This window comes from Micromys minutus (assembly GCF_963924665.1).
Source record: "Micromys minutus genome assembly, chromosome: X".
Classification (NCBI taxonomy): domain Eukaryota; kingdom Metazoa; phylum Chordata; class Mammalia; order Rodentia; family Muridae; genus Micromys; species Micromys minutus.
In genome coordinates this window covers 9,705,968-9,727,262 of record NC_137970.1, presented here as the reverse complement: position 1 = coordinate 9,727,262, position 21,295 = coordinate 9,705,968, and the positions used below count along the sequence as shown (strand labels likewise).

At 39.0% G+C, this 21,295-nt stretch overlaps 1 protein-coding gene across 1 annotated transcript; it reads right to left on the bottom strand.

Annotated features, from left to right (window-relative positions):
• Positions 1-19,776: 19,776 nt before the first annotated feature.
• LOC308415848 (mitochondrial inner membrane protease subunit 2) lies at positions 19,777-20,116 on the bottom strand (the record flags this gene model as incomplete). Its single annotated transcript, XM_080910879.1, has 1 exon — positions 19,777-20,116. The coding sequence occupies exon 1, from the start codon at positions 20,029-20,031 to the stop codon at positions 19,777-19,779; it is 255 nt and encodes an 84-aa protein (XP_080767005.1). The 5' UTR covers positions 20,032-20,116.
• Between the last annotated feature and the right edge of the window lie 1,179 nt (positions 20,117-21,295).

Below are 21,295 nucleotides of genomic sequence, written 5' to 3'. Positions count from 1 at the left end.
CCACACATGTGGAACCCCCTGTAATGAACTTATAGATGATGGTGGTAGTGATGATGTTGATGATACATAAGTCTCTCTTTCTAATTTAAAAAATAATAAACAGTGAATTATTATCTATACTCATCCAACTATACACTAATACACTGGTGTCATTTTTGGTCCATTCTCTGCTTCAGGCCCTGCTCTATGTTTCTGAGGTTATCTGAACAGGTATTTATCGTAGTTTGCCTCCCCAGTTGTGATACAATTACATTTTGTCCACTAGGTTATAGTAGAAACTAACATGAACTGCTCAAATTCACCAGCAGCAGGAAGGGTGGTGAACCTCTTCAAGGGCTGCTTCTGTAAGAGAGAGTACTAGGTCATGTGCCACAGGAGTTCACTCTCTGTCTCATGTTCTTTCCTAGAAGCTCACAATCTATGGGGTTCTTAGACTGCTCCATGTTCAGATGGACAGTTCTTGTCCCAGAGCTCCCCGAAGACCTGAGTGCAGCCAACAAATTCTCGTTTGTTCTAGTATCACACTCCTTCACACTCATCTTACAGATACTGCAAATTCATTCCAAGGTCTGCTTTTGGAAAACCTAGCCCAGAGCACAGGTTCTGAGTTCCTGGTTTCATTTGCCTTTGTATTCATGACCTTTAGCAACCTCTAGGGTTACAGTACATGCTTGATAAATGCTGGTGGAACTGAATAGAGTGTTGTGGACTAAAACCACACAGTATTGTTCTCTTTTTCCCCTCTTCCTGTCACAGTTGCATGATGAAAATCATTGTGATGCTTTTTTAATGTTGTTAGACAACCAATAGAGAAAAGCATTGTAAAGCAAGGCTGAAATATCTTTAAGCAAGCCAATATAATCTTTATGTGTTATCTGTATAATCTAACATGATAATATTAGCATTTTAATATAGTATCAGACGTTGCCAGTCTCTTTATATACTATTAAATCAGAGCCTTTGTTAAGCTCTGGGAAAATGTTTATTGTTGGTAGAAATGAAGGCAAACCCCAAAGTGCCTTTTAATATGAAACATGCAGCATGAATTCTTAGTTATAGGTTTCCCTTATGATGTATCCTTGTTTGTTTGTGTGCTTTAGAATAGAAATCAGGTTGGGGAAAATTGAAGGAAGCAATGAAGAGGAGAAATAACAAGTTGCTGGCAATGTCAAGAGGCCTTGAGTGATATGGTACTGTGAAATCATTTCTCACTGCAATTAAGACTGGGAAGAAAATGGAAAGAAAAAGCAAAAAAAGACAAGATGCGCACCAAACAACGTCCTGAAGACACCTCCTTCAAAGCCGTAGGAAAAAAATCTGTCTAATAATCAAACATCATGGCCAGTACAGAAATTTTGATTTCCTATTTATAGGCAATAAATCAATATTAAGGCAATGGATTTTGCAGCTCAAAAGATGTCAGACCCCAAGGAATAGAGGCATTCAGACAAGATCAGGAATTCTGCAGATGGTGTGGCTGTAGACAAGACTTGTAGACAAGTACTCAAATACAGGAAGGGGAGAAGAGGTAAATTGGGGTAATATTAGGGATCTGAAAGAGAGGATGTCTACTCATAAAAGCAAATTTATCAATTTGCAAAACAATACGTTTCTTGAAAAATTATGGAAATTAAATTATTATTAAAATTATGGTAAAAGTAGATGGTATAATTTTCAATCTTCAGAGTTTGTGCAAAGCAATGATTCAGCACAAACTATGGTAACTAAAAGGACAGTCATTCCAAAGCTGAAGGGAAGAGGGGTTGGGGTGCATTGGAAGAACCCAAAGGGGTGCTCTGTGTTATACAGTAATTGTGGTCAAATGATGCCAAGTGTCTGACAAACTATGACACCAAGTGAGTATGACACCAAGTGTGTATGACACCAAGCAGTACAAAGGTAATGACAGTAAATACAGAGTAATAACACATGTATTCTTCTTCTTTATGTAAAGATTTACTTATTTTATGTATGTGACTACACCGCAGCTGTGTTCAGGCACACTGTTCCAATTTTCCTATCATCTGAAAAATGTCTGTGGCTGGAGATTGGCTCTGCTCATAAGAGCACCCCAGCGCCACAAATGCATGTGACACATATGAACACACAGATGTAAATCAAAATCAATCTTCCAAAGCTGCTCAAAAAATAATATCTATTCACTTCAGAAATTGGGAGGATGTTCTTTTGAGAGCACCCTTGGAAAGAGTTTCAGAAATGTATCATGAGTTTTGCTTCCTTTAAGTTCCAACAATAATAGTGGGTAGGAAAGTCATTTGTTTATTATTCACCCACTATTTTAGGCACTGCACCTAACAACACCGTGCAGTTACATCATTGAAGACTATTAATCCTGAAGTCTCAGCATATGGGAGCTAGAGGGAGGGGCATCATGAATTTAAGGATAGCCTGAGCTACATGGTAATTCTCTGGTCAGCATGAGCAGCTAGCTGGTGAGACTCTGTCTCAAAAACACACAGAAGAAATGTAAACAAACCCAAAACACCCCAAACAAGCCAAACAACAAAAGATTCTAAATATCTGTATAGTCCTGACTTTAGAAGAAAGCAATAAGGCCTGAGAGGAAAGGGTAGCAGTTATTTCTGGAGTCTCACCCAAGTCCCCTCACCCTCATCGCTTCACAGTGACACGGACCTTAATTTTTTCTCTGGCCTCCAAGTCTTTCTCTACCATTCATGACCCAGCCAGAAGTACAAATAAATTAATGTTCTTCTGTGAATATGGCTTATCCAGTGAATGACAGTATTCCATGGTGTACTTTAGCTTTCTGGTCCCTTTTGAGAAACAGCTTGAAGGGATGCATGCCTTGTGGCCATCCCAGGTTCCTTGGTGGAACTGCATTCAAATTGCTCATGGTGAAAACAGATGGTTTTGTTGTGGCTTTCTTCTTTTTGGCTTCATTTCTTCACTCAGCTACTGAGCGTGTTTCGTTTACCTTCCAAATAAACTATTTGGCCTTCTGCCTTAGCTTCAGGGCCTGCTTCTGAAGGAGGCCAAAGCTAAAACTTACTGTACATTTGGTTGTTGAGACAGGATCTTACTAACTCAGGCTGGTGTCGAACTTGAGACCTTTCTGCCTCACTCTCTTGAGTTGCTGGGATGACAGATATGCACGACCACGCCCCATTAATGTAACCTGCACTCGGGCATCTCTAGTGAACTGCCACATCAATAAGCCTTACTCCTCTGCTTCTTTTGCAATCTTGGAAATTTACAATCCATGAACGATAGTGAACTGCTAGGATTTTTCTTCCAACACATCTCTGAAATCCAGAGAATTCACAATAGGCAGTGGAGTCTTAGCTTTCAATAATTAAAGAAAACTTGGCAAACAGTCACAATGATATTTATTCTCTCCTAGCTTAAAAAGAATCTTCCTCTGAAGTAGAAAGGTTATTGTCCTCATTTGAATGTTGTGCCTTCTCCCTTTCCCATCTGAGGTGTGACAGATACATGTGCCCTTTGTTCTCTGGGACTTTTTAATATGCAATAATTATGACACACAGACTCCAGATCTATATCTTTATAACTCTCTCCTCTCACCCGATTGCTGTGTTTAAATAACCCAAATGCTCTCTTTTCTTTTGTGTTACTCCACCAGAGGAATGTGAGTATAAATATTTAGGCTTCATTGGAGTCTCTAAACTTAAATCCATCCAATGACAAAAATGAAAAGATGTCTTTGTCTCCAGTGGATTGATTAAGCAAGGAATTCCATAAAGCTACAGGAGTCCTGTGAACTGTGAGGCTACAGTATATTGAGTTAATTTGTTTCAACAAAACGTGGTGGGTTCCATTCTATGCAGTGACTGTCAGATCTAGTGCAGTGACACTTTCTGTAGCAATCCTTTGAGAGCCAGCGTGCAAGCAGGAATTTTTTTTCAGATTTATTTTTCATAACTTATATAAGTGGTAGTCTTTTCCATCCCCTATTTCCCTCTCTCATCCACATGCCTTCCCCACTAGAACCCTTCTCAACCAGTCCCCCTCTTAATTTCATGTCTTCTTTTTGTGTGTGGCCCACTGGGTTTAAGCAGGGTTTCTTGCCAGAGAAGATTATTTATTCGAGCACGACCAGCCCAACAGTGCTTACACCACTGAAGAAAATGGCCTCCCCCAACAATTCTCAACTTGAAAAAGTCTCTCAGGGGCTTCTTTCTCCCATGCATGATGAAAGATATTGGTGTGGGACCTAAGGTGCATATCACCACAGGTGCAGTGAATTTGTGACTATAACAGCTATCTCCTGTTTAGATAACATCTTTTGCTATGCATGTCCTCATCCTCTGGCTCTTAAATTGTCCTGTGATGTTCCCTGAACCGTGGATGGAGTGATATACCTATTCCAGATAGAGCTAAGCACTCCACCTTCACTTATTCTTGGCATTTAGGCAAGTTATGGGTTTCTGCATTTTCTGTTGCTGGCCTGCTGCAATAAGAAGTATTCTCTGATGAAAGCTGAGACCCTCATCTGTGGGTATAAACACAGGCATTTAGAAAGACAATCTGACAACTTGACCATTTATCAAAACAATAGCAGTAGGTTTCCACTTAGGGCCTCTGATCTCCTCAGTCACAGGCTCTTGACCACATTTATCAACATATTTTAATTACTTAAATTTATGCCCTCTGCAGGTTTTGAGGCAGAGGAAGGATGTGTGTGTGTGTGTGTGTGTGTGTGTGTGTGTGTGTGTGTGCATACACACATTTTCAAAAAATGGATTAGTTAGAAATGTTGTGGCTGAAACATATACACAATTTCAGAGGCAAAGAGACTTAAGCTACTCTTGGCTTCATACTCACAGGGGAGTTTTTTATTTGCAAAGGAAAATAAATTTTAAACGGAGAGCTCTGGCAGCGATAGGGGAGATTCTGGAAGGAGGTGCTTAGAGCATCTAATAAGGCCTAAAGCTACTGATGCTCCATGCAAGTCTGCTATGTGGTTTTTTTTCTGGTGCAAAATAGAAGGTCATAGTTGTGGGGGGGACAGCACAAGCAGAACAGGAGTAATTTTGCATGCTAGACACTCTCCAGCTATAGTTAAATCTCCCGGTTGCTTGGCTATAAAAGGAAGCAGGAATGCCTTCAAGGATAGAGCAAACAGGATGATGAGAAAACATCTTATCTGACCTTCTGAGCCTGCTCTTTTTTTCCCCTCTCTTGCTTACAGTTTCTTTCCTGTCTGTCTCTCCCCCTGTAGCATTTAACACCACTAGGCTGCCTCAGAGGAGAAAGGGATCAAAGCAGCTGTGATCCGCAGGAGCTTCCGTGTGTAAATCCTGGAAGCCTTTCATGCAGATGCTGTCTGGGAACTTAGTCTTTGAAAACCTTTTTGCTGAAAGTTTGAGAATAAACTTGGTTTTCTTAGTGTTAGACAGCTCACGTGGGCCATGGTGACTGATCCTGAGATTCATTCTACCCCATGCTCTCTTAACTGGGAGACAGTCTCTACCCTCAATTCAGCTTCCAAAACGTGGTTGCTTAAAGAAAAACAGGATGGTTATTTACTATGTTCTAGTTAAAAGTATAAAGATGTATGCTCTGTAGAAAATAATAAACTAAATCTACCCATTTGGTATGAAACAAAAGCTGTAACTTCTTTTAGTCCATTTAGGATATTTTTCACCCCTGGTCCCATATGACTTCTTATATTTCTTATATATCTAAATGTTTTGTTCTTCTTACCTTCTGTAGTGACTTCTACTTGCCTTTATTTTTTTCTTCTGCTATTATATCTTGTTACTTTATAGGCAGTGATGCAAATTTGAAAATATTAATTAATCAATTGTGTGTGTATGTACTTGTGTGTGTGTGGGTGGTGGATCAGAAGAAAACTTGCAGAAGTCAGCTTTATCTTTCCACCATGTGAGTCCCTGGGATCAGGCTTGGCAGTGCGTGATCTCATTGGCCCTGTGAATTTTAATGTTGGCCTACTAAGGTTCTCAAACAAGAACCTCAAAAATAAGTCTGTGTCCTTTGTCAAATAAAGATTTTGGTTTTGCTTTTTTTTTTTTTGTGTGTGTGTACAAATATTTTCCCTGTTTCTAGGGTGTCTTCTTCCTGTCCCTTGTGTTCTTTTGTCTTGTATGTCTCTCAGACATATATTTTATATTCACATGATTACAAAATCAAATAGAGTTGGGAGGGGGATATGCTAGAGGGGTGAGGGCCTGAGGGGATTTGAATGGGGGAGTGGACAGGATCAAGTACAATATATATACATAGGGCATTCTTTAACAATATATAGTAAATAGATTCTATTTTTAAAAGTCAAATAGATACACGTGTGAAATTTTCTTAATTAATTCCAACTCTCACTCACTTGGTTTCTCTGCCTGAAATGGCCATGATGGCAGTGTGTGTGTGGGGGGGGAGTGAGGAGAGGGGAGAATGTGTGTGTGTGTGTGTGTATACACAAAGATACTTTATGAGCATACAAATTATAGGCACATATATAGAGTATATATTATCCTTTACCCATAAAAGTGGTAATGTGTTATGAATACTGCTCTGTAGTTTTATTTTTCCCACTTACAAATATGAAATAATCCAATTTTAATGTGTAAAGAATCTCCTTATTCTTTTTAATGGATTTATAGCATTCCATGGCATGCATATGTCATGGTTTATTTAACTAGCTCCTTATTGATAGAAAATTAAAATGTCTCCATTGTTTTCTATTATACACAGTGCTAAAAAACATAGCTTTGTACTTACTTTTTTTCTGAGAAAACATGTGTCTAGAATACATTTATAGAAGTAAATAATAGGTCAAAAGTAACACTCTTAATATGTTTTGCAATTTTGATAAATATGGACCAATTGTCCTCCACAGAGTTACTCCCTTTGAGTATTGTCTCTGGATCTGAATTTCACTTGCACATTTTTCTGCTACTTCTCATCTGCCAGTCCTTCTTAGGTTAGTGACTCTTCTTTATTCTCAGCACCATATAAAATAATTGGTTATTATTTCAAATAGTGATACCTATTTAGATATTTATTTTTGTGATTTTGGGGATTATTTAAACCTGACTACCTGCATGCCAGGTGAATATACAACCAAGCTACAGTTTCATCCTTTTTTCTTATCCTTTTCTCCTTTCCTCTCCTCTTCTCTCCTCCCCTCCCCTTCCCTCCCCTTCCCTTCCCCTCTTTCCTTTTTCCTTTTTTTCTTTCTTTCCTTCCTTCCTTCCTACTTTCATTCTTTCTTATTACAGGGTCTTACTATGTATTCCTGCTGATTTGGAATTTACTCTGTAGACCAGGCTGCCCTCAAATTTGTCCAGATCCACCTGCCTCTGCTTCCCTAGTGCTGGGATCAAAGGTGGCCACCACACCTGTTGACACAAGCTTTATAAATTGATTTTGAGATAGTGTGTTGCTGAGAAACTCTGGCAGGTCTTGAACTGAATAATACTTTCTTTTAAGGGAATTGGAATGAAAACAATTGGCATGAGTCTTGGCTCTATCTTTCATCCCTGTGTCATTGAACAAAGTGCTTTTCTCTTTTGAGATTGCTTATCATCTGAAAACCTGGATATCTCTCTATCAAACACTTCATAAAATTCAGAGACTTTGCCTAAGACTACCTGATAATGTCTTGACACACAGTCGGAATCCTATAACTAATGGATTTTTCCCTTCTTTGTCTTATTATTTTGTCTCATTAACAAAAACACACAAAATTTTCAAGAATGTGAAATAATGAGTTATTTAAAATTGTTCTGTACACTATACCTAGTGAGATGATGCCCCATGGCTCATATTTCTACATTATGAGAACATTCGAAAGAACATGAAAGGGACATAAATATACCTCAATGCCCTTTCACTATTATTTTATGTTCATTGTTAACTTTCAAGGGTTATTAGCCTTAGTGGGTTGACCAAATCCAGTGAGATCATTAGAAGCCCAAAGTGTTTGTTTGCTGGCTGGTCACAGGAAAGGAAGGTTTAGTTCAGGAGAAAGCAAACAACTATGGGAACTGCTTTTGGAAAGTTTCAAAAGAGTAACACATGATTACTAGTCATCAATTAATGGGAGAATGAGGGTCTAAATCTTTCAACTACGTGGAAACAATCAGCCTGAATGAGGGAATCCCAGCTCTAGCCAATCAGCTCTGTGATGTCAGTTTGATGACATGCTGGAAAGACAAATCTAAGCACATCCTGCTAAGTTTCTAACATATATAACTTTGAAATAATTAATATATGTAGGGAGCCGTTTGTGCTGCACCCAAACGTGGTGCCGGCTTCCCGCCAAGAACTCAGCAAACAGAGCTGTGGCCCAGCCAAGAGACTTAATGCGCATGCACCACATAAGTCACAGCCCACCCCCGGGGCACGTGATTGAGCTACAGGAGGATGCACCAATCAGGTAGCAACACAAGTCTCTGAGGCATGTATAGCAGTGCATCTTCTCCCCCACGAGAGAGGAGAAGAGGAAGACTGAGAGAGAGACTCCACGTGGAGGGATGGCGGAGAGGCGCCACGTGGAGAGGGACCCGATAGGAGAGATTGCGGGAGGTCCCGCGTGGACAGAGACTGGACAGAGAGATCATTCGTGGGGAACTGCGCATGAGAGGCCGTCTAGACAGTAGAACTCGGTAGGGAGTCCCCGACTCAGAGACAAGTTTCCTGCTCATGAAGCCCCTGCTCAAAGTGCTGTACAATAAAGGTTATCCGCAGAAGAAGCTGTTCGTTTGTTGCACGCCTGTTCCTAGCGGCGGGAAGCGTGGGCGTGGGACAAATATATGCTACTGCATAAGTCAGTAGGTTTGTGATAACTTGTGGTACAGCACTAGAAAACCAGTATAAATCCCATGTTTGTGAGATAAACCAGTAATGAGGTCGAATAGAAGCCAAAGAACACAAAAAGTAGTATTTGAAGACATTTTTCTTTAAAAATGTTTTTATTAGCAATTACTAATTGTACATAATGGTGGATTTAGTTATGACACTTTCATACACGTACATAAGTATTTTGGTCATGTTTACTCCCTGTTACCCTATGCAATCCCCCTCTGTCTCCATCAATTCTCTTCTTACTTACCTACTAGCCTCTTTCATTCCTCCCTCCCTCCCTCCCTCCCTCCCTTCCTTTCTTTCTTTCTTCCTTCCTTCCCTTTCTCCCTCCCCCTCCCTCCCTCCCTCCCCCTTCCCTCTGCCCTATCTTTCTTTCTGGAAGGATATGTTTTGTGCTTAGTTTCAGAGGTATGAGTCCATAATCAAGACTATCACCATCTCTGTCATGTTGAGAAAGCATGACAGCAGGCAGGCATGGTGACTGGAGAAGGAGCCAGGAGCACATGTCTTGAACTATAAACAAGAAGCAGATAGAACAAGTTTTTAATGGCACAAGTCTTCTTGAAATCACAAAGCCCATCGCTACTGACATATTTCCCACATCAAGGTCACCTCTCTAAGCTTTCCCATATAGTCATCAGTTGGGGAACAAGTTTTCAACTTTTCAGACCACGAGAAACAACTACACCAGATATGTGCACATTTGGTTTATAATAGTCTGTGGTTCTAGTTTAAATGAGTAATATACAACATAGGCTTCGGCATTTCATACTTTGGTCCTCAATTTTTGGTGCTATTTGGGTAGGTTTGAGAGGTTTTGCTCTGCTGGAGGAGGTATGTGACTTTAAGAAATATATATCCTCACCCTACTTCCAGTTCACTCTCTGTGATATGTATTTGTGGCTGAAGATGTAGTCTCTCAGCATCCTGCTCTTCCCATCATGCCTGTAACTCATTGATGGACTCTCATGCTTCTGGCATCACAAGCCAAAATAAGCTACTATTAGTTGCTTTTGTTATGATACTTTTAAATAATAAAATAAAATATAATAAGATAAAAGTAAAACTAACATGCTGGAATTGGGAAGTCTATTTTGTCAGATATTAATATAGCTATGGCAACTTGATTCTGAGGTTCATTAGCTTGAAATATATTTTTTTATCCTTTTACCCTGAGGTAATGCCTATCCTTGATGTTGAGGTGTGTTTTGTAGATGCAGCAGAAGGATGGGTTTTTATATCCATCATGTCTGTGTGTTTTATGGGAATTGAATTGAGTTAGTTCATTGATCCATTTCTTGATTGATTATGATTTTATTTTCAGGTCTTCAACTGTTTTCTTCATTTCCTTCCACTGTCTGTTTCTGTTTTAACTGATTTGTTAAAGGGATTTATCTGCTTCCCCTTTAAGAACCTATAACATATCCATATTGACTGTTCTTGTGCTTTAGCTATGTTGCAATACTCAGGGCCTGCTGTGGTAGGATGGCTGGGCTGTAGTGGAGACATATTGTCCTGGCTGTTACTGATTGTGTTTTTATGCTGGCATCTAGGTATCTAGATTTGAAAAAAACTGTAATTCTAGGTGCTGATGTCTTGTCTTTGTTTACTGGGTATTTTGTTCCTTGGTTTCTGTTTCCTCCTTTGGTTCTTAGGAGAGTGTAGTGGCTGTGTGTTGCCTGGTAGGAAATTCTTCTGGGATCCTTCTAGTTGTGGCCACTGGAGGTTCCAGGTAAAATCTGTTTCTAGGTATTAGAAGCTGATGCTTAAGAATGGGGATGGGCTAAGATGGGGACTGAGAAGTTTCTCAGAAGAGGGGAAGCAAATGATGCACCAGTATCTGCTTAGTTCCCTTAAAATGAGAAAAGAGAGTGGAGAAAGGCTACAACAGGTGTTCTGCTACAGAGCTGAGGCTGTGGGATTGAACTTGGAAGGATGGGGTAGAGATGAAGATCTGCAGGTACCCTGGCAGGAGTGTCCAGCCTCAGTTCTTCTTTTTTCAAATGAGTTTCACTATATTTGCTTACAAGATACTGGGTAAGAATATTTTTATAGGGGCATGTGGACATTAGTAGTGGGTAGACTATTGAAGAGAATGTTTCTCATACCCATCAACCTAAGAATAAGTCCTCAGGGAGGGGAAGAGGCACCTAAAGAGACTGTTGCAACTTTGTGACAGGTTGTTGACAGGTTCAGTCTTGTGAAGATCTCATGCAGGTAGCCACAGTTTCTGGGAGTTCAAGCTTGAAATAACCATGCCACACTTTGTCTACACAGGTTCCTACCACCTTTCTATGGCTCTTACTTTTTTTATGCCTGCTTTTCTATGGTATTTCTTGAGGCTCAGAAGGGGTAAAATAGATGCTCAATTTATGGCTATACATTCAATTGACATTTATTCTCTATACTTTGACCAGTTGTGAGTGTTTACAGTCACAGCTGACATCCAGAACAAGAAACTTTTCTGATCAAAGTTGATGGTAGCACTAAACTGTAGCATAAACAGTTGTTTGAAATGTAATTTGATAAGTACATCATGTACATTTAGCAAAAACTAACAAACAAGAAAGAGACCAACAAAAAACAACTAAACCAAACCAAACAAAACCATAACAACCAAGTAAACAAACAACAGCAACTTCCCAACTAGAACTTACAACTTCCCCAGCCATTGGCTTCTCACTGGTTTACAGCATCAGATATGAATGCCTTCTTGTGGAGCAGGCCTCACATCTAACCATAAAGCAGTTTCTTTTCCCTGTAAAAGCTTGGCACTATTGCACCCATGGGCTCATCTTGCTAGTGAGCTGGTGTTATGACACACAAGATCCACAGCTGAGTAAGATTGTTGAAGAAAATTCTCTCATGAGTATTTCCCATCTTTTAACACAGCACTAGCATAACTTGGTTTGATTATGAATTAATTTCTTCAATGCTTATCTTCTCTCTCACACCCAATATTCATAAGCACATGGCACCTTAATAGTCCTTCTTTGTTTTCATGGTCTTACATTCATTACATATCTATCTTATTGTTGTTTTCAAATAGGATCTTGCTATATAGCTTAGTGTGGCATTGGCTTCTACACCCCCCACAATCAGTTCAGCAGTATTAAACTGCTTCTAAGAGTGCTTCCCCCCGTTTCTTAAGAAATTTTTGATTAATTAAGTAATTAACCAAACTATGTGTTTAACAACAAAATCTAGCCTTAAAAGCACTGATAAAATTTTGGTGATTAGAATGATTTCCTTCTATTATTATGAAATGGAAGAACTAAGTCTCAAATGAATAGACTGAGTATTCCATGCTCTGATGTGGTTCTTTACTGCCCACTCATATTGCATGTGTTTAGTGTGTTCTTAATTTCCTATAAAGATAATTGTTCATCTTAAATAAGATGAGCAGCTTGTCAGGAGTTTTTCTAAAGAGAAAGCCATTAAGTAACTTGACTTTAACTGATACCAGTAATGCCCATAAGAACAAAATTATGAATCAGGAGAGCATGCAGAAGCTTAATTTGAAAGTTTATGAAGGGTATAAGATGAGCTATTATATAGTAACAATTATCTGAGAGATAAAACTGATAGATCCTATAAATGGTTCAAGTGTGCTGGGTAAGACTTCTTAGCTTTTTGAATTACCATCTTAGTCCTTTTCTTTAAACCTCAAAAATTAAAACAATTATTATTTGTTAAATTCATTTAATGAGAACAATATAATAACCAGACATTCTTGTATAATTCTTAAAAAATCAATGTCATTTTTAGGGTACAATATTTATTTGAAAAATTATAATTAAGATTTTTATAATTATATTTATAATTAAGATTTTACATTATGTCTCTTCAGGGTAACATGGAATCTTCTATACTGAGCTACATATATGAGCTATGAAGTGATATAGTTTATATGTGTCCTTGGGTAACATTTTTTAAAATCAAAGATGGCTCAAAAAGGTTGTTGGGGCAGCAATATTTTAGATGATGTTTCTTTTTAAAGTTGTTAATTCTTTAACCTGTTATATCTGGCACTTATTTTTTATTCTAAAGCTATTGACTGTTTGAAAATTAGTGTGTATGTGGGGGGAGTATACTATTTAAGAGTCTCCCTATGTGTAGCTCAGGCTGGCATGAAACTTGTAATCCCCCTACTTCAGTCTCCTCTGTGCTAGGACTATGGGTATGTGCCAGCATGCCTGGACAAAATTTAGCTTTTGATGGTTTATATTTGCTAAATAAGGGAATAAAAAGCATAAAATAGCAGCAATCTGTTCCTGATAGTGGCCAATTCAGATCCAGTTCATAGACTTCTATACCTCACCTTTTGCCTTTGGAGGTCAACCGATTGTACAATTCATCCTCCTAGCATCCATTTACACTTGATTAAGAACAGGTGGTAGTGTCTTCATTTCACAAATAAGACTCATACACAGAAAGAGGTTAAATGATTTGCCAACGAGCCAGCAACCAAACTGGCCTGGCAGCCCTTATGGCTGCTCTCCCAGCCCAGTATTTCCTGCTCTGTACCAACATGTTTCTGCCCTTACAGCCATACTTTCAGTAAACGTGGTTTTCATTTTAAATCCTATGCTTGCCTTGATGAGCAAAATAGATAGCTAGACAAGCAGGTCCGTCATCATCCTGTTTTCATCGGACTGCTTAAATAGTCACAGGGCAGATTATTCACAAATTTATTTCTGTTTAGTCTTTTTGCTCCTCCCTTTTGGCTCTCTATGTGAAGATGCTAGAAATAAATGGTATGGGCCATCATATTTGTATTTTTGACAAATGTCTCTGGAATGCTGTTACAATAACAAAATATAATTTTACAGGGAAGGGCTACCATGAGAGATTATTGACCCAATAGCATTGGATTAGCTAAATGCCAAAGAAAAGATAATTTATTCCACAAGTATTTCATGAAGTATGCTTTCTTTGTAACCATGTAAGGCTGCAAAGACACAGAGAGCTTTTATGCACTCATGATTATAAAAGAAGTCTTTGCTGTAGAGACATCAAAACACCTCAGGATGGCATCATGAAATCTGAGTAGTCCCACTGTGTTGTAAAATTTCAAATTGAGAGAAGTAATTGCAGGCCCCACTTTAAAGATATCAAACACAAGAAGTTCATGCAAGCTGCTTCCCCTTCTCCAGCTGGCAGCATCGCCACCAGAATCACAAACAACAGCAGGTAACTTTAGCAGAATATGTCACATCCCAGAGAAAAAAATGCAGTTGTACCAACAGAGAAGCAAAACGCAACAATTAAGCAACAATTAACGAATAAAGTGCCATTGACTTGATAAAGAATATTTGAAAAACTGTAACTGAACTTGGAAAGGTGCACATTATCTTTGCTGGAAAAAAAGATTCAAAGACAGAAAGCTCAAGATTTGTCTAATGTGGTTAGGAAATGAAATGTTCCTATAAATCCAAATCTTCATCAACAGAAGCAAATACAACATTAAGGAATCTTAACCCACAAACCCATGAGTTCAAGAAACCAGCTTCACATTTTTATAAAATATCACTTCAATCATTTGTGGGTTTCTCTTCTTTAAAACATTATTCTCCACACTAAGATCTTTCTTACCCAGGGCCAAGGTTCTGTGTGGGGTTAAGTATTCATTTGATCCTCTGTGATTGCTCCATGCTGGACATATTGACTCTGATGATGTGACATCCATCCCTGTCAAATGTGTTGCTTTCTCTCCAAGGTCATGTCTGGGGAGCAGGCTGCAGATCTCCTTGCTGTAGGGATCATCAACACTTAACCCAGCCAGTCTGAGTGAATCTTTTTCAGGTTGGAGGGAAGTGTTTCTTCAAAAAGCTCTAAGCTTACAGACTTACATATCTCTTTTGGGATTAAAAGAAAAAGGTAGGAAAGTTTAGAGTCCTTTCCAACTTTCTGCACTGCCAAATAAATATCTCCCTTTGAGATATTTGAGCATTGCCTAGCTAATGGAAGGTACATATGGAAAAAGAAAAAAAAATTCTAGGTTAGTACTGCTAATTTTAATAGCTATTTATTCATTCAACATGGGATTTATGTGTGCCTATTGTGTACTGGGCAATGCAGCGTGGCCCTGGGGTGTAACAGTGAACAAGGGCATCCTGCCCAGGAGCTTATATTTCAGAGGAGACACACATTAAAGAATGGCTTAAATGATTGATTATAGAATTCCAATTGCAATAAGTGCTGTGAAATCCATGTAGTTTAATGTAAGTAGAGCCCATTGAATTTGGGGCTGGGAAGTTTTTTGTGTGTTCTGAGGGATGAACAAGTCAATCTTTTGGGAGCAAGAAAGGAACATTTGAACAGAGAAGAGAGCATCTACTTGACACATGAATGGCCTCTTGACCCAGGTTGACTTCACATATCATGCTATACATGAACAAAATAATATTACATTTCTGTAATCAGATTTTGCTCAAGACTAAGGTATCTAGTTGAAGCAGACAATTCATTCTATTCCTTTCTACTATCTACTAAATGTTCACTCATTTTATGACGATTATTTGAATTACTTACTATTAAGTTCAGGAGTGTGACGGTTACTATTTGCCACTGTCTCATAGCACAAACTTGGACTGCCACACAATTATATAGAAGTTTCTAATTCCTTTACCCTGGCCTAGATTTTGGGTTTCTGGAGGGTAGGATCTGGAGTGTTTCTATGAAAACAAACAAACAAACAAACAAGTGTGTTCACTTTTCCTTTCTCTGCACAATTGAGAGTAGATGAAAAGAAGGCCAGAGAACACAGGAGCCCTGATCTGAGCCTGAGCCAGTAGTTCAGGTGCATAAGAAACAGCAGTGATGATGCAACAGGTAGATGAAATCAAGGCATACAAAGGAGAGATAACAGGTAGCATTTAGTAACTACTTAGATGTGTGTGAGGGGCCATCAAGGGAGAAGATAACTTTGGCTTTCAGGAATAGATATTGCTACTTACTGAAATGTGGAACACTGGAGGAGGTCCAGGTTTGGAGGAAGAAACCTGGAGAGGAAATGTTTTATAAAACAGCATCTTTAGGGCAGAGGTTGGCATCTTTTGAATTGGTGCCTCAGTCACACTGTCTGATGCATTGGTTCAGATCCTGAGGATTTTTTCTTCTCTCTGTCTCTGTCTCTCTGTCTCTGTCTCTCTCTCTCTCTCTCTCTCTCTCTCTCTCTCCCCCTCCCCCCTCTCTCTCCCTCCCTCCCTCCCTCTCTCCCCCTTTCTTTCAAGAAAGAGTCTAAGTTTGTTCTAGGCTAGCCTGGAATACTCTATGTAGTCTATGCTGGTGTTTAACTTTCTTTTCATTTTATTAGTTTTTATTTGTGTGTGTGTGTGTGTGTGTGTGTGTGTGTGTCTACTATGTGTATGTGTGTCTACTTGTGTGCTGGTGCTTGGACAGGCCAAAAGAGGATGGCAGATCTTCTGAAGCTGGACCTAACAGGTGACTCTGAGCTTTCTTAAGAGCATGGGAGCTGGGATCCTACTCTAGTCCTCTGGAAGAGCAGTATGTGCTGTTATACTTATCGTGTCCCAAATGGAGTTTCTGTTCTTTAGGAAGAACAAAACAAAACAAAACAAGAGAAAACCACTACTACCACCATCACCACCACAACCACCACAACAACCACCATCACCACCACCAGCAGCAGTAGCAAAAAACCAAAACAAAACAAACAAAACAAACAAACAGACAAAAAAAAAACCCCATGATTCTCCTGCAGTGTTCAGGGTCTGTTTCCAGTTGTTCTGGATGAATTCCTGAAATAATCTTTAGTTTTCCTCTTCTATACTACAAATATGCAAATAGCTATGATCAAACCCTATTTTCCTTGCCTTCAAATTACATTCAGAATTCAATCGTGTCTCACCCCCACTGCCATCCAAACTAGGATCGCTTATCCTTTCCCTTGAATTATTGCTCTAGCAGCCTCTTCCATCAAGCTGCTCAAATAGGTCAGAGTGATTCTAATAAATAAGCCCTATCATACCACTCCTTTGATCAAATCCCTCAATGACTATAAACGTTTGTTGTTACAAAAGTTAAAAATTTTGTAGTGGCCTCCAAGACCCTCCATGTTCTGCTTCTACGTACCTTCCTGACCTCGTGCCCTACACTTGCCCTGACGTATGTTTCTTTCCAGCCGTTCTGCATCCCTCTGAGTAGCTTCACATACTGAACTCACATAGAAGTTCTATGCATACAACCCTCATCTCAGGCTCTTTTATTTATTGTGCCTGAAAGGTTTTCTCCTCTGCAGATGCATGGTTTGCCTTCTTTTTTACTTTCTGCTGTAATAAGTCAGGCCCTTTCTGACACCTTACTTTAAATTGTAGCCCCGCATCCACAGTTGTCTCTGCTCCCTGTCTGTGCTCAATTTGTTTTCTCATTCCCAATCATTTAACATCATGTAGTTACTTGACCATCTTATTATTCAGCTCTTCCTCCCCCAATCCTGCTAGAAGGCATGTGCCTAGAGGGCAGTGTTTGCCATTTTCTTCCTGGCTTGGTGGCGTTTGACACAAGATAGGCACTTCAGCGGCTTTTCTTTGTAACTAACCCAGCTGCATCTCAAGTTTGGCCTCATATTTGAAGTTACATTTGTCCAGCTGGGACAACTTAGGCTTGGAGGAGTATCAAGGTTTAGAGATTTTTCAATGCCTTTGGCTTTGGCTGTGACACTACCATTCCAATTACTAAGATATGAGCCTTTTTCAATTGGGTCATTAGTTTTAACCCAGAGAACCCAGCATGACACAGAAGCCAGACAGTGCTATTTGGCCAGGCTCAAGACTGCATTCAGCACAGCTCACAACTGTCTCCTCATGGAGGTCCCAGTAAACTTAAACTTCTACCCTACTGGGTTAGCCATGGCTTAAAATCAGAAGTAGTAGAGGCTACTAGCCTCCTTCTCTGAATTGTTTACCTATTTAAGAAATCTTTATGAAAAGTAGTGGTCCAGGTTCAGGCTGGGTAGCAGGCCAAAAGTTTACTTAGTTGATTGGGTTCTTTGCAAAGCCAACACGGATATGAAGAACTTCATTTGGTTTCTTAGGAATAAAGCTCACAGAAGGTAAATGGGGTGGGGATAAAAAAATGATTAAGCAGAGACAACTCAGATTGTGACACTTATGTAGCAAACAATTAACCCAAGCATAAACTCTGGAGCAATTAGGGTAATCATTTGAGCAAAATGGACAAGTCTCTGATCATTTTGCCCAATTGAGCCATTTTGAACTGCCTGATGAGCCCTTGACCATATCTCCAAATCTGTGCTGGACATTAAAAGGACTATACCCAGTGGAAATCCTTGCAGCTGAATTGCAAGTTCTATGAACACCATATACACACACTGAGATGTGCCGAGTAGTCCTGGATCTTCAAGTTGGCCTACAATAAGTTGGGGAGGTAGGAACAAGGCAAGCATGTAGCCTCATGTTTATGGCATTTGAGGGCTGTAGGTCTAACTTCCATTGTTGGAGGTGGAAATATTTTATTTTCTTTCTCTTTGGTTGAGGGAGACAAAGACCCAATAAGTTATTGCTTTTTATGAATTTTTAAACCAAACTCCTACCTTTCCAGGGACAGATAGGGCAATCCAGAATTACAGGAGAGCATCAGTTTTGTTTATATTTAAAAAAGCATCTCTCACAACAAATGCAAATCAAGTGCCTCAAACCATTGAATCATTCCCACAAGTGTACACTTCAAACAACAAACTAACACTGGCAATTATTACATAATCTTTAAAAAATATCTACTCTCTTATAATCAATTAAGCTCATTGTACCTCAGTAATCACTACCAATTATGCATAATTTAGATCATCTCTGCCAGATGATTTCTTTACAACTGTCAGGCTGGAGAGATGGCTTAGCAGTTAAGAGCATGTTCTATTTTCACAGAGGACCTGGTTTTGTTTCCCAGCACTCACATGGCCGCACATCCTCCTGTTACCCCAGTTCCGGGAGAGCTGAAGCTTTTGTCCGGTCTCTGTGTGTGGAAGACCATGCACTACTATCATAGTGATTAAAAACATGAACTTCAGGGTCACTTATAAGCTCCTTGGCTTTACACATGTTCCTTAAGCTTTCTGCTGGTTAGTTTCCCCATCTATAAGTGGAGATTATAGTCCTATATTGTCATCAGTGTGTGTGTGTGTGTGTGTGTGTATGTGCATGTTCGTGTGTGACAAAAACACACTTAGAATCATTGAGACAGGTTTTACTGGCCAATAGATCATAGGCCTAAGGAGAAAAATGTAGACTGACACCTGACCCAGGTTAAGTGACAAATAAGCACGTTATTGTGGTCTTCCAAAAAAGAATTATAATTAATTTGTTTTTATTATTTTATTTTACTTTATTAAATTAAAATATTTGTTTTATTATTTTTTTATCAATGTACACTTTTTTTTTGTTTGATTCTATTTTATTTACATTGAGGTACATTACCTTAAATCAAGAAATGAAGCTTGCCTTATTTTTCAGTCTTTGCTTAAAGGTTGCTTCCAATTTTATAGTTTTTGTTTTTTTTGCATAGCAATTGCCTTAAGGGAGAGGACTTTGAAGTTCTGTTGTTGAACAGGGCACAGATTTTGCCTGTGTATTGTCTCATACATGCTAATATATATGCGAAGTAGAGCTACGTATAGCAAATACACCTTTACCTAAAGTATATGTATGTATTTATATATTTGCTTAGTATCAGGACAATGCAAGACTTACAAAAAGAGATGCTTTCTCTCATGAATAAAGTAACTAACATTTGGCTTTAATATCCTCAGGCTGAAGAGATGGCTCATTGGGAAATATGCTGTCTTTATAAGCATGACGACCTGAACTTGGACCTTTAGCAATCATGTAAAAGCTGGACATGATGGTGTGTCAGTATATTAATGATAAAGGAGAGGTTCGTGGAAACAGGAAGATTCCCAGAGCTCACTGTCTAGTTAGAGGACACCACCAATGATACAATGTCACCACGCTGTACTTCAAAATTCCTCACTTTCCAGTGGTTCAAAAGTACCACATCTGAGGACTGGCTTCCCCCAGGATTCAAAGAAGGCTGCATTGATGCTCCTTCCACTCGGGCCACACAGGCCACCAGATCCAAGAAAGTGACTGCCACAGGCACTGCCACAAAGAAGCCTTTGCAAAAGGCCTTGAAGCATCTTCTCATCCAGCCTTGTGACTGTGCCATACCCTTTCTCCCGCTCTTCCTCGGTGAGAAGGGGTAAGTGGTAATATTGTATGTACCCTCGCCCAATTTGGCCAAAATCCCACTGCACAGCTCCCAATGTACACTTTTATTACTAGGATTTTTTTCTTACAAATTTATTTAAAAAACAGAGAAACATGTATAGATTTTTAAAGGCATCTTGGCATAAAACTATATGAACATATTTTTGTCAGTACTTGATTTTTTTAAAGGTTTGATAGTGTGTATTGAAATCCTACTAGTTACAATAAGCATAAAGTACACATAAAACAAAATGTAACATGGAAATAGTCAAAGTTTTTTTGGTATGTATAGATTAAACATAATAATTTTTAAATACCAAAAATTGCCAAAAGGCTATCTTCTTAGCTTTTGAGCTATTAATGATTTAAGGTTTAGGTGTACCCCACTCTGAGAGGGTGCTATACACTTATTTTTTTTTTCCTAAGAAGGAATAAGGCTTCCACTTTTTGGCCATTCTTTTCTTTCTTTCTTTCTTTCTTTCTTTCTTTCTTTCTTTCTTTCTTTCTTTCTTTCTTTCTTTCTTTCTTTCTTTTTGGAGCTTCATATGGTCTCTGAGTTGTTTCTTGGGTATTCAGAGCTTTCTGGGGCTAGTATCTAATTATCAGTGACTGCATTCTATGTTTTTTTTTGTGTGACTGGGTTATGTTATTCAGGATGATATTCTCTAGATACATCCATTTTCCTAGGAACTTCATACAGTCATTGTTTCTAATAGCTGAGTAGTAGTACTTTATTATGTAAATGTACCACAATTTCTGTATCCATTCATCTACTGAAGGACATCTGGGTTATTTCCAGCTTCTGGCTATTTTAGATAAGGCTGCTGTGAACATGGTAGAGCAAGTGTCCTTATTGTATGTTGGAGCATCATTGGGGTATATGCCCAGAAGTGGAATAACAGGGTCTTCAGGTAGTACTATGTCTAATTTTCTGAGAAATCACCAGACTGATTTCCAGAGTGGTTGTATCAGCTTACAACCCCACCAACAGTGGAGGAGTGTTTTTCTTTCTTCACATCCTCACCAGTATCTGCTGTCATCTGAGGTTTTGGTCTTAGCCATTCTGACTGGTGTGAGGTTGAATCTTAGGGTTGTTTTGATTTGCATTTCCCTGATGACTAGGGATGTGGACAATTTCCTTAGGTGCTTCTCAGCCATTTGATATTCCTCAATTGAGAATTCTTTGTTTAGCTCTGTACCCCATTTTTAATAGGATTGTTTGA